The sequence below is a fragment of the Caretta caretta genome, chromosome 7 (assembly GCF_965140235.1).
Source record: "Caretta caretta isolate rCarCar2 chromosome 7, rCarCar1.hap1, whole genome shotgun sequence".
NCBI lineage: Eukaryota > Metazoa > Chordata > Testudines > Cheloniidae > Caretta > Caretta caretta.
Window position 1 is genome coordinate 90630702 of NC_134212.1, and position 13324 is coordinate 90644025.

At 42.3% G+C, this 13324-nt stretch overlaps 1 protein-coding gene across 14 annotated transcripts in view; it reads right to left on the reverse strand.

The window, feature by feature from the left end:
- Positions 1-13324, reverse strand: part of SGMS1 (sphingomyelin synthase 1) — a 208142-nt gene that overhangs the window by 27193 nt on the left and 167625 nt on the right. For 9 of the 14 annotated variants that reach the window (XM_075130930.1, XM_075130927.1, XM_075130924.1 and 6 more), the window contains 2 exons: positions 7030-7169; positions 5825-6678 (listed from right to left, as the gene is read on the reverse strand). In XM_075130930.1, the coding sequence (XP_074987031.1) occupies positions 5825-6465 (641 nt within the window). In that variant the 5' untranslated portion in view covers positions 6466-6678; positions 7030-7169. The remainder of the gene's footprint in view (positions 1-5824; positions 6679-7029; positions 7170-13324) is intronic. The other 5 variants (XM_075130928.1, XM_075130925.1, XM_075130920.1 and 2 more) reach the window with 1 other exon arrangement.

Here is a 13324-nt window from a genome sequence, read left to right on the forward strand (position 1 = left end):
TTTCCAGCAGTTGACAAGAATGTGTGAGGAACAGTTGCGAGGGGGGGGGGGGAGAATAAGCATGGGGAAATAGTTTTACTTTGTGTAATGACACATCTACTCCCAGTCTTTATTCAAGCCTAAGTTAATGGTGTCCAGTTTGCAAATTAATTCCAATTCAGCAGTCTCTCATTGGAGTCTGTTTTTGCAGGGTTTTTTTTTGTAAAAGTGCGACTTTTAGGTCTGTAATCGAGTGACAAGAGAGATTGAAGTGTTCTCCGACTGGTTTTTGAATGTTATAATTCTTGACGTCTGATTTGTGTCCATTGATTCTTTTACGTAAAGACTGTCCGGTTTGGCAAATGTACATTGCAGAGGGGCATTGCTGGCACATGATGGCATATATCACATTGGTAGATGTGCAGGTGAACGAGCCTCTGACAGTGTGGCTTATGTGATTAGGGCCCCCAATCTGAAGCAAATGCTCACCAGCAACCACACACCTCACACCAAGAACACTAACCCAGGAACCTATCCTTGCAACAAAGGCTATTGCCATCTCTGTCCACATATCTATTCAAGTGACACCATCATAGGGCCTAATCACATCAGCCACACTATCAGAGGCTCGTTCACCTGCACCTCTGCTTCAGGCTGGTGTATATAAATCTCCCCACTGTATTTTGCACTGAATGCATCCGATGAAGTGAGCTGTAGCTCATGAAAGCTTATGCTCAAATAAATTTGTTAGTCTCTAAGGTGCCACAAGTACACCTGTTCTTTTTGCGGATACAGACTAACACGGCTGCTACTCTGAAACCTGTTTTATCTTTGTTTTTCTTGTAAACATTTCTGAATGTTATGCCTCATTACTAGTACTCACTTAAAATCTCTCTCTTTGTAGTTAATAAACTTGTTTTGTTGTTTTATATAATCCAATGTGTTTAAGTTGAAGTGTCTGGGTAACTATTTAAGATAAGAGGCTAATGTATATTATAGTGCAGGGGTCGGCAACCTATGGCACGTGTGCCAAAGACGACACGCGAGCTGATTTTTAATGGCACGCTGCTGCCTGCCGAGTCCCAGCCACCAGGCCCGCTCAGCCTGCTGCTGAACCCAGGCTGGGACCCTGGCAGGCAGCAGTGTGCCATTAAAAATCCTGCCCGCCCCGGCCCGCTCTTCTCCGCCCTCGCCTCCCTTCCCCCAGGGCAGGGTGAAGAAGCTTGGTCCTGCCGACTGCTGCTGCAGAGTAGGCAAGCTCCGCCATGCCTCTTCCCCCAGAGTGCTGGTTTCCTGCCCCTCCTCTTCTCTCTTCCTGCCCCTCTTCCTCTCTCTCCCTGCTGCCGAACAGCTGATGGCCCTTGTGAGGGAGGGGGAGAAGTGGAGCCTGGTGAGTTGCTCAGAGCAGGGGGCTGGGAGCACGCCCACGACCCCAGCCCACACCCCCAGCCCTCTGCCCTGATCCCTGCACCCCCCTCACACACCTCCAGCCCTCTGCCCTGACCCCTCACCCACCCCAGCCTCCTGCCCTGACCCCTGCATCCCCCACAACCCCAGCCCTAACTCCAGCACCCCCCCACACATCCTGCCCCCAACAGCTCTTCTCCTGACTCCTGCACCCATTGGCCATTAGATTGACTCGAGCTACGACAGACTGGTAACTATAAAGACCATCTGCAGGATGTGTGTGTGTTTGTGGTGTAACTGAATGCATATGCATATGTATTTTCAATAAATGCTGCATATTACCTTTTTCCCTGAAAAAATCCCATGTGCTTCTTATAACCATAACATGTGTCCTTATTTTCCTTCACAGATGTACCTATTAATAATCATCAAATGATAGCATCTATACACCTCTCATCACCCACATTTTCAACTTTATGTCATGTCCATGCTGGGCATGGTAGCTGTTCAGCAAGAGTAGGTTTAAACTGCAAACAACTTGGCAACAGATCAAGTATAATTACCTGACACATTACCACCCCAGGCAATGACTGGGGGTGGCAAGGCACTGGTTGACTTGTGAGTCATCACAAATATGCGTGGAAAGAAAGTAACATCTAGGAAGGCAATACAAGGAAAATTCATCCTTTCATTTTCTGGAAGTGTAGAAACTTTTGATCCGTAAGGCCACAGGAGACAACCAGAAAATGGGAATTGTTCCTGGACACCAGGGAGGATGTGGGAGGTTGGAAGGTCTCAAATGTAAAGTTCTCTCTCCTCCTTAGGCTAGCTAGCTGATAGGGGCTTTGGGGCAGTTGATACTCATACTGATTTGTTCCCACATTTTGTACCATAGCTCCTTCTCCCCCACCCTTTCAAAAAAAGGAAACACGAATGAGACTGGCACAATCACTTTAAGACCTATAAAAAGAAAGCAATGACAAGAGAGACTCCATGGAGCCACTCAAAAGCAGAATTGAGACCTATTCTTGACAATGTCTTTTTTAAATATATAAACAAGCTATAGAACAGTCCATAGCCCACTTCTCTCACTAGAAGGGGTACTCCTGATCATATTTTATTCTGTTCAACATGTAGCGTACATAAATGTATTACCCAGCATATATGCATATATGAAGCAGGTATTTGTGCACCACCTGCATGAGCACCTTGGAAATTTGGCATTAGATGAAGGGATTCATAGTACTTTGGAGAATATTTTTAAAAATAGTAGATCCTCCTGAAAAGAAGTTGAAGTCTATTCTGCTAGTTAACAGCTCTAATTCATTTTCCTGAAGACGACAGCAAAAGAGCCTTTTGGATGGTTGTACTCTTTAAAATTGCGCATTGCTTCAAGAGCTGGAAGTCTGAATATAGTTTTGATTCCAATTGAAATAATTCACTATTCATAGAAATGGCACCAACACCAAAGAGCAGAATAGCAAAACAGAGGAATGGGTGGAGAAAATGTCTCCCATGCTAGTGGCTGAGTAAAATTTTATTGCATTGAATTTTCCAAGCATCCATATTTTGTTCAGTGTAATGCTTGAGGACATCTGGAAGTCGTTCTCATGCCCACCCACCCTTTAGTGTTGGAAAGACCTTTACATATGTCTGCAGAAAAGCTGGAAAATTACACAATTATTTAAACAGAATTTTTAAAAAAGAGATTTTACCATTGAAATGGTACTCTATCAGAAGTTTGATTTAAAAAATAGTATACAAATTCAAATTTGATAGTGTTTCTTTAAATTGGAGTTGCTCAGATTAATCCCTGTAAACTTTCCTGGAATTGTACTCTTAACAGGAACACCAGAAATTCCCTAGCAAATCAGAGTTATTGCCCACCAAGTCCGTTTTCCTGTCTCTGCCAGTGGTCAGTACCCAGATGTTTCACAGGAAGCTTCAAGAAACTCTGCAATGGACAACTATGGAATAATCTGCCCCAAGATAAAGCTTCTTCTTCACCATGTTAGTGGTCCATGTCTGTTATTTCATATCTGTCAGAAGTTCATATCTGTTATTTTTTAACCTATCTGTCATAACTGCAGGTATTCTCATTTTATATAGAAATGTATAATGCTTTTTTGAATTTTGCAGACATCTTGGTCTCAATCATATCTTGGGGCACCGAGTTCGACATGCAAATATTCACAATGTATTTAAATATTTATTTTAATCAGTTTTAAATTGATTGCCTTTCAGTTTCATTGGATGTTTCCTTGTTCATGTATTATGAGAATAATGTACCCCTCCATTCACTATTAAATATTCATATCGTGTCTACTTGCTCATCTCCTCTTAACTGAACAGTCCTAATTTTCAACTTGCCTCACATGTAAGACTTTTGGTGTATGCCAACACTCTGATAAAAAACCTGTAGCCTCAGAGCCTGGGTCATTTGATATGGGCTCGTGGGGCTCAGGCTTTGGGATTTTTACTGCAGTGTAGACATTTGGGCCCGGACGTTTGGGCCCTCAGCTCTCGGACTTCCTCCTATGAGACACATGAAGGGAGCTTGGAGAGAGGGAGAGCTGAGCAGCTGGCTGTGGAAGAGAGAGTTTCAGTCACTGGCCCATTTCCCTCAGCCCCATACTTCTAAGTTTGCCTGAAGGAAGAAACAAAAATGGCCAACAGAAAATTACTGCTGAGAAAATAAGCCAGGCACCAGACTCTAGGAGAAAAGATGAAGGGGTAGAGGGAACATGTGGACTGTAGAGATGGGAAAGGCAGAGAGTACTGATGGACTGTAGGGAATAAGGGGATTAATTATGGGGGCTCAGATATCGTGGAGTTGGGCAGAGTATGAAACCTTTTCAGAACAGAATGTAGATGGATGAAGGAGAATTGCTTCACTGTATGAAAAGAAAAGGAGTACTTGTGGCACCTTAGAGACTAACCAATTTATTTGAGCATAAGCTTTCGTGAGCTACAGCTACAGCTCATCCGATGCAGTGAGCTGTAGCTCACGAAAGCTCATGCTCAAATAAATTGGTTAGTCTCTAAGGTGCCACAAGCCCTCCTTTTCTTTTTGCGAATACAGACTAACACGGCTGTTACTCTGACACCTGTATGAAAAGAGGAAAGTGAAGAAATGTGCGGGCAGCACGATGGATGAGAATATTAACTGATGGTAGGATGCATGGAATGCCGGGGATATAACTGATACAGTGATAGGGCAATTTTTGGATTTTTTTTTTTGAAAGGGAAATTGTGGGAACCCACTTTGATTTATTAAGCAAATTATATGAAAGTTTCATGCAATTTTCACCCTCAGGCTTTTCTGCCAAGCCCACGTAGACAATTCTGACATACTCTGTAGTCAAGGGCCATGAAGGTTTATGTAGCATTCTATTCCTTTCAATGACACGCTTGAACATGTCACTTTGCTAGTGGCCATACTCTGTGAGCACCCACTGATGTCATTAGTGTTCAATTCTGTCCAATGCTGATTATCTAGACTGCTTTTTGGATGTTTAATAGTTGGTTTCTGGAACTCAAATATGCTTATTCTTGCTCTTTGAAAAGTGACAAGCTATGAAAATCCTGATACTGGTAAAAGTCAATGCTTTGAATGCTTCATTGACAGAGCTTAACAGGAGATAAATTTGATGTTAATCAGTTACCAAACTGGTTTATCTACTGGTAGTCTAAGGTGGACGTTATCTGCCCCATCTCATGGAAGACAAATCCCATATATCTTAAAATGGCTAGCTAAAATGCAGAAATCCCAGAACTATTCATGTGGTTTTATTCACATGATATAGTTTGTACCTTTTGTGTGTTTTTCACTATATTTGTTTGTTTATCTTCTTTTGCACTTTTAAAAAAGAGTGATATAATCTTTTTAGCATACGTCTTCACTATGGCATTAAGTCTGGTTATCTACACTTGAGCTGGCCTAACTCAACTGAGTGGGCACACTGACAAACTGAACATTTGAGGTATGCAGAGTGATTCTGAGAGCAGCTAAGGAGTTGTGCTATTGAGCTGCGTTAATTCGAGCTGCGACCTAGTTTGAGTTAAAAGCACCACCACAGTCAAAATTTAATGGTTTTCGTGTGTGGCCAGGACTTGAATTTGGGGCAACACCTGAGTTCACTCTGAAGTAAAGACAAGCCCACATATTTATACTAACTACAGTATTTAGGATTAGCTCCATTCTGTACTTTATGAACAAAAAAAATGTACACTCCAAAGAAATCTATATAGACTATGTGATAAATATTTAGATTTTTCTGAGTCTGCCAAGAGTACATTGACTTTAAAAAAGTCATCACCCCAAGAAAATGAAACACTTAAAAAGACTACAAAGATTTCAGTTTTATACCTTAAATACCTGCTTCTCCCAAAAGCGATTAGTATATCAAACACCACCATTGCAAAAAATTGTACTTACTTGTATTTTAAGAGCAGCCACTGAATTAACCAGAGTCCTACAAGGATCATGCCATTAATTTCACAAATAGAAAAGGCCCATTGTACACGGTTAAAACGGTCAAAAAATGCATCTGGTAGGGGACGCTGCACCTCCTTGGGAGGCACTCGTTCATGAACGACTGAGATTGTCACTGTGGTAAAGATGAAACAAAAAAGTGCATAAAGAAAAGCCAGTAAAGTCTTCCCCCACTCCATAGGATACTGGGAACGCTCTGGCTCTGGCATGGGGATCTTTATCATCTCCTTCCTATATCCATTTGGCATCCCATTCAATTTGATTTTAGTGCTGAAATCATTTTCACTCGTGGTGACATCTGTACTGATGCTGAGGTGCCCATTGGCATGCCCATTTTTGTGCGCCTCAATTTGGTGCTCCATTTTTAAAGTTTCTATCATGTACAACAACCTCTGCCCACTGTCAGAAGACACACGTGACAAAGGTGGCTTCTTAAAATCCTCCTTAGTTAGATTGATCAAATCCTGCCCAGTGTAAAATTCCAATGGTTCACAGTATTCTGGCACAGCATTCTCCATCAGCCAATTTGCCACCTCTTTGGGTGACCAGATTGCCACTTCTTTCATTTTGTCAGGCAAATGCATGCAGTCTTAAGTTTACTTTAAACCAGGCAGCAGTTGCTATTGTTCCAATATAACAAAAAGCCTCTTTTTGGCTTGTTCATCCTGTCAGATGTGCAGCAAAAACCAGTTTGGCAAGTTGACAAGTACAAGTTTCTAAATACTTTGTACAAATACCAATATACGGTGGTCAGTCCAGGAAATGGTTCATCTTTTTTGCATTTATACTCTTCTTTTCTAGTGAGAAAAAAAAATAAAAGGTGTTAAGACAGTGGTAACCAGTAAGTTTGCGTTTTATGTTCATAAGAAAAAAATAGCCCAAAGAAGCAATATCTAGATAGGAGCATGAAGAAAGAAGTACCTTTTAAAATTCAGACAAATGCATATGACTTTTCTTTTCAAGTTTGTTTCTGAATACTCAAGATAGTTACTAGTTTGATCTTCTGTATCATTTTAACAGTTAATATAAAGTTGTCTGGGGCAGGGAACCTCTTTTTGTTCCATGTTTCTACAGCACCTGGCACAATGGGGTCCTGGTCCAGAACCAGGCCTCCTCGAGCTAGGTAATACAAATAGTAAAATCATTACCTGTTCATCCATCAACTGTGTGATCTTACTGATGTAGCTCCTGTCCTCTTATACCCCTTCCATACTACTGTATGTTATGCTCATTCTTTGGAGTCTGATCCAAATCATGCTCATCTCAAGATGCTTTCACAAGATTTTAGCTGTAAGTATAGGTAGTCGACTGATGATGTGAGATTTCAACCATGTTAAAGATTAAAAATCACAAGTTTTTGGTCCGACTGAAATCTGAACTGGAAAAATAGACCCTTCCAGTTTTAGATTCAACATGAAATCTAAGCAGATAGAGTGGTTTTAGATCCATGATGTAAATATTAACTGTCCAAACTTTGCAATAGTTCTGATATAAAGTTATGGTTTATTATAATTTGTAATTTTAACAGTACATACTGACTTAATTTTAAATAATCAACAAAATAAAATGTACAGTACAAAGCAAAATGCAAGCTATAAGTCATAGAAATGTAGGGCTGCAAGGGTTCTCAAGAGGTTATCAAGTCCATTCCCTCCAAAGCTGAAGCAGAACCAAGTACACTTACACCATCCCTGACAAGCGTTTGTCCAACCTGTTCTTAAAAACTTCCAGCGACAGGGACTCTACAAACCTCCCTTGGCATCCTATTCCAGTACTTAACTATCCTTACAATTAGAAAATTATTCCTAATATCTCACCTGAATTTCTCTTGCTGCGAACTTAGCCGATTGCTTTGTGTCCTACCCTCAGTGAACATGGAAAACAATTGACAACCATCCTGTTTATAACAACTGTTTACATATTTGAAATCTGTTACATTGCCCCATAGCCTTTTCTTCTCTAGACTAAGTATAACCAGTTCTTTCAACCTCTCCTCATAGGTCAGGTTTTCTAAATCTCATATTTTTGTTGCTCTCCTCTAGTCTCTCTCTCCAATTTGTCCACATCTTTCGTAAAGTGTGGTGCCCAAAACTAAACAAAATACTCCAGCTGAGATGCCACAGCCCAGTGCCAAGGTGAGTAGAGTAGAACAATTAACTCCCATGTCTTACACACCTGTCTTACACACATCTGACACACCTGTTAGTATATCCCAGAATATTTACCGTTTTTTTGCAATTGCATCATATTGCTGGCTCATATTCAGTTTGTGATCCACTATAATCCCCAGACCCTGGCCAGTTGTTACTCATTTTGTAGTTGCACATTTGATTTTTCCTTCCTAAATGAGTACTTTGCACTTGTCTTTACTGAATTTGTAAGCTTGTATGATTCAACTCAGAATCAATACTATGCTTCACATCTCAGCTCTTATAAATGTTTACAGTGAAAACAAGAATACATTTATTATCAAAGATTTAAGATTAAAGGGACTGTAAGTAAAAATACTGGAAACAAATGGTTATATATGAATCAAAATCATAATACACTTTCTAGAGACTAAACTTAACTAACAGGTTAACCTCCTGTCCAAAGAAGCTCACCTCTGCAGAGTTTTCAACCAAGTCTGCCTATGGTCCTGTTTTCATCAGTGTAAATGTGATGTCAGTTTACTTCCTAAGTACAGGATAAAGGGGTGTCTGTTTGCCCCTTAGATAGAACCCCAAAGTTCATTGTCTTTACTCTTAGACAGGATAACCCCCTGTAGTTTGTTTTCTCCTGTGTGCTATTTCCTGTTGATTTCACGTCTCTTGGTTAGCATTTGACTCTGTACGTAAAAGGGCATCCACTGTGTTAGTATGTAAGCTAATCATTGTAAGCTAATAGAGAGACAGGTGAATTAACATCTCTTGTCTAACAAGAAACATGTTTTTTTACCTCTGCTGGTGACTGACATCTTGATTCAGACTGTAAGAATATATTTTCAGTATACATGCAAAAGTATCTGTACATATATTTCATGATGATATTAATAGCCAGTGTGACTCCGGCTTTTATTTGAGACCTCACATGATATTGTTTGGTGAACCAGAATGTATATACCAGAATCAGGAGATACCTGTCCCCTTCTATATTCCCTTGACGGGTGGCATTAAGAGGTTCTTGGATCACAGAAGACGCTATTGCAACCAGACGTAACCACTCTTAAAAACATAAAGGAGTATGTACAGGCTAAAACCATGTGATAGATCAGCGTAACGGCAATTTTAGGGAAGTGGGTTTTGCCAAACATCCTGCTAGAATATATGCTAGAAAGCAAACTTCTCCAAAGAGTAGGAGAAGAGTTGCATAATCTATTACAACCTGCTGAGTAAACAGTATGCTTTTAAAAGTTATCTAAAGATATACTAGATTAATAGTTTATGGAAAAATAAATATTTACATATTTTTCACGGGGCCTCTTTTCTCAATGCCAACATTAAATCCACAAATACTCCATGCTGCTAGTAAAGTAGATAGGACTGGGTGATTCTGAGTTGCTGCAAAAACTGCATCTGAAATTCATGGCATTCTGCCTGGGTATTGCTGCTCATATTTTATGAGAACTCTCAAACCTCTTGTCCAAATGCAGAACAAGAAAGCACTCCATGGTACCATCCCCCCATATGTATGGTCTATGTTTGCCACATAGCAAGGCCCAGTTTGGTAATTTCAGCTTCTTGATACCTACAGTAGCAGACTAAACAGTCTTCCATTGCATGATATAAAAGCTTCACAAAGGGTAAGGGAAGAAACATGGGAAAAGCAGGCAGGTAGGGATAGATTTTGAAATCTCTGGGGGGCAGGGAATGGGAACTGCACATTCAGGAAACCATTTGAGTTAATTGATTAATCTGACGCAGAGAAAAATAATCCACATTCACTATTTTTCTACAGATATGAACATTAACTAGATAAAGCCAGATGGACAGTTACTTGTTCCTTTAAGGGGAATCAGGGTCCAGTGTGCATTCTGAAGGTCCACCTGAGAGTAACTGACTGTGTCAGGTGGCTCCCTAAAGGTTAATTGGGGAAGAAAAGGGGATAGGGGAAATGTGGGAAACAGAAACAAGCCCATCGAACCCTCACCCTGATACGTCCTACCTCCCTACACCTGGACCTTCCGCCAAGCCCCCCTCTACCTCCGCCCCCACTAAGCCCAACCCGCTGCTCCAGGACCATCACCCCATCAAGCCCTACTCCCCCAGCACCCAGATCCCCTCCACTGAGCCCCCCATATCCAGACCCCCCTGCCAAGTTCAATCTCCCCACACCTCCCTGCTGAGCCCCAACCACCGTCACCTGGATCTCCTGCAGAGTCCCATTGCCCCTGCACCTGGAATCCCTCAATAAGCCCCTGTGCATCCAGATCTCCCAATAAGCAACCCACATCCAGATTGCCCCACACAGAAACCTCTCACCCCACATCTGGATCCCCTACACACTTGAATCCTGCTGGGATAAGCCTGCCCACCCACACCTGGTATGCCTGGCGCAGAGGGACAGGGCCCTAGGGTGTTTCTGGGGCAGGCCCAGCCCTTGCACTGTGTCAGGGGCAGATGCAGCCTCACTGCCGAGTCCCTGTACTAGGGGAGGTGGGGGTTTCAGAGTAATCTCCCACCTCAATGCAGCCAGTGGCCTGTGGTCCCCACTGCCACGCTGGAGCCACATTTATTTATTGACAAATAAAATTTGCAGAATTTTAAAATATTGTGCACACACTTTTTGGCGCAGAATATTTAATTTTTTGGCACAGAATTCTCTCAGGAGTATATATTGCATTAGTAATGCTCTGAGTTATTCTATCCCCATTAGAGTTAACGTTACACCTTTGAGAATTAGGTTGTCTGGAAAAGTAAGTTTATTAAATCAAGTTCTCATACTTTTGGGACTTACACAGCTTGCATCTTCCACTCTCTGGAAACAGGCTTAATCTCCCAGGCTTTGCTCTTAGTGTCAAACACACTTTCAATCTGCCATACCTTATTCTTAAAAGGAACAACTCCCATTAAGCAAGTGCAAATAATAAATGCAGCTGTAAAGCCAATATTAACACAAAATCCACATCACTTTAAATGCACATCACTTCTACGGGTCACTTTCCTCATATCCCACTGAGGAATACACTAAGAAACTGCATCATCTACTCAGAACACTCCCTACACTAAGACAGGAACAAATCAACATACCCTTAGAGCCCCGACCGGGGCTATTCGATCTACTACCCAAGATCCACAAACCCGGAAATCCTAGACACCCCATCATCTTGGGCATTGGCACTCTGAATGAAGGACTGTACGCATATGTGGACTCTCTACTCAGACCCTACGCCACCAGCACTCCCAACTGTCTCCGTAACATCACTGATTTCCTGAGAAAACTACAAAGCATTGGTGATCTTCCAGAAAACACCATCCTAGCCACCATGGATGTAGAGGCTCTCTACACAAACATCCCACACACAGATGGAATACAAGCTGTCAGGAACAGTATCCCTGATGATGCCACAGCACTGGTTGCTGAGCTCTGTGACTTTATCCTCATGCACAATTATTTCAAATTTTCTGACAATATACACCTCCAGACCAGTGGCACCGCTATGGGCACCCACATGGCCCCACAATATGCCAACATTTTTATGGCTGACCTGGAACAACACTTCCTCAGCTCTCGTCCACTCACGCCCCTTCTCTACCTATGCTACACTTATGACATCATCATCACCTGGACCCTCGGAAGGAAACCCTGAAAGAATTCCACCACGATTTCAACAGCTTCCACCCCACCATTAACTTCAGCCTGGACCAATCTACACGAGAGGTCCATTTCCCAGACACCACGGTGCAAATAAGTGACGGTCACATTACCACCACCCTATACCAAAAACCCACCGACCACTATGCCTACCTTCATGCCTCCAGCTGCCAGCCCAGACACACCACACAGCCAAGCATGGAGGTACAACCGCATTTGCTCCAACCCCTCAGACAGAGACCAACACCTACAAGGTCTTCACCAAGCATTCTCAAAACTACGATACCCGCATGAGGAAATAAGGAAACAGAACAACGGAGCCAGACGTGTACCCACAAGCCTCCTGCTGTGAGACAAGCCCAAGAAAGAAACCAACAGAACTCCACTGGCCATCACATACACTCCTCATCTAAAACCTCTCCAACGCATCATCAGTGATCTACAACCCATCCTGGACAACGATCCCGCACTTTCACAGGCCAGTCCTCGCCCACAGACAACCCGCCAACCTGAAGCATAGTCTCCCCAGCAATGACACACCACACCATAGTAACTCTAACTCAGGAACCAATCCATGCAACAAAGCTCGATGCCAACTCTGCCCACATATCTACACCAGCGACACCATCACAGGACCTAACCAGATCAGCCACACCATCACCGGTTCATTCACCTGCACGTCCACCAATGTAATATAAGCCATCATATGCCAGCAATGCCCTTCTGCTATGTACATCGGCCAAACTGGACAGTCCCTATGTAAAAGGATAAATGGACACAAATCAGATATTAGGAATGGCAATATACAAAAACCTGTAAGAGAACACTTCAATCTCCCTGGACACACAATAGCAGATTTAAAGGTAGCCATCCTGCAACAAAAAAACTTCAGGATCGGACTTCAAAGAGAAACTGCTGAGCTTCAGTTCATTTGCAAATTTGACACCATCAGCTCAGGATTAAACAAAGACTGTGAATGGCTAGGCAACTACAGAAGCAGTTTCTCCTCCCTTGGTGTTCACACCTCAACTGCTAGAAGAGGGCCTCATCCTCCCTGATTGAACTAACCTCGTTATCCCTAGCCCGATTCTTGCTTGCATATTTACACCTGCCTATGGAAATTTCCACATGCATCTGACGAAGTGGGTATTCACCCATGAAAGCTTATGCTCCAATGCGTCTGTCAGTCTATAAGGTGCCACAGGACTCTTTGCTGCTTTTACAGATCCAGACTAGCATGGCTACCCCTCTGGTACTTTAAATGCAATGTTTAGCAAGATAAAATTACAGCAAGAACTCCTGGGTCCTTATATTAACTTTCATACATGTATGTTTTTTCCCCACTCCCCACGAATCAGCAGCAAAGTCTGAACTCACAAACTTCAGAACCATAGCACAGATTTCTTCTACTTCAACAATAAGAGTAATCTGTATTGAAAAAGCATGCTGAACTCCTCTTAGGGTGACCAGATAGCAAGTGTAAAAAATCAGGACAGGGGGTGTGTGATAATAGGTGCCTATATAAGGAAAAGCCCCCAAAATCTGGACTGCTCCTATAAAATCAAGACATCTGGTCACCCTAACTCCTCTGTATGGCCCAGCCCATACAGTGAGCCAACACACCCAGTAGGTTACGCAAATACTTGTAAG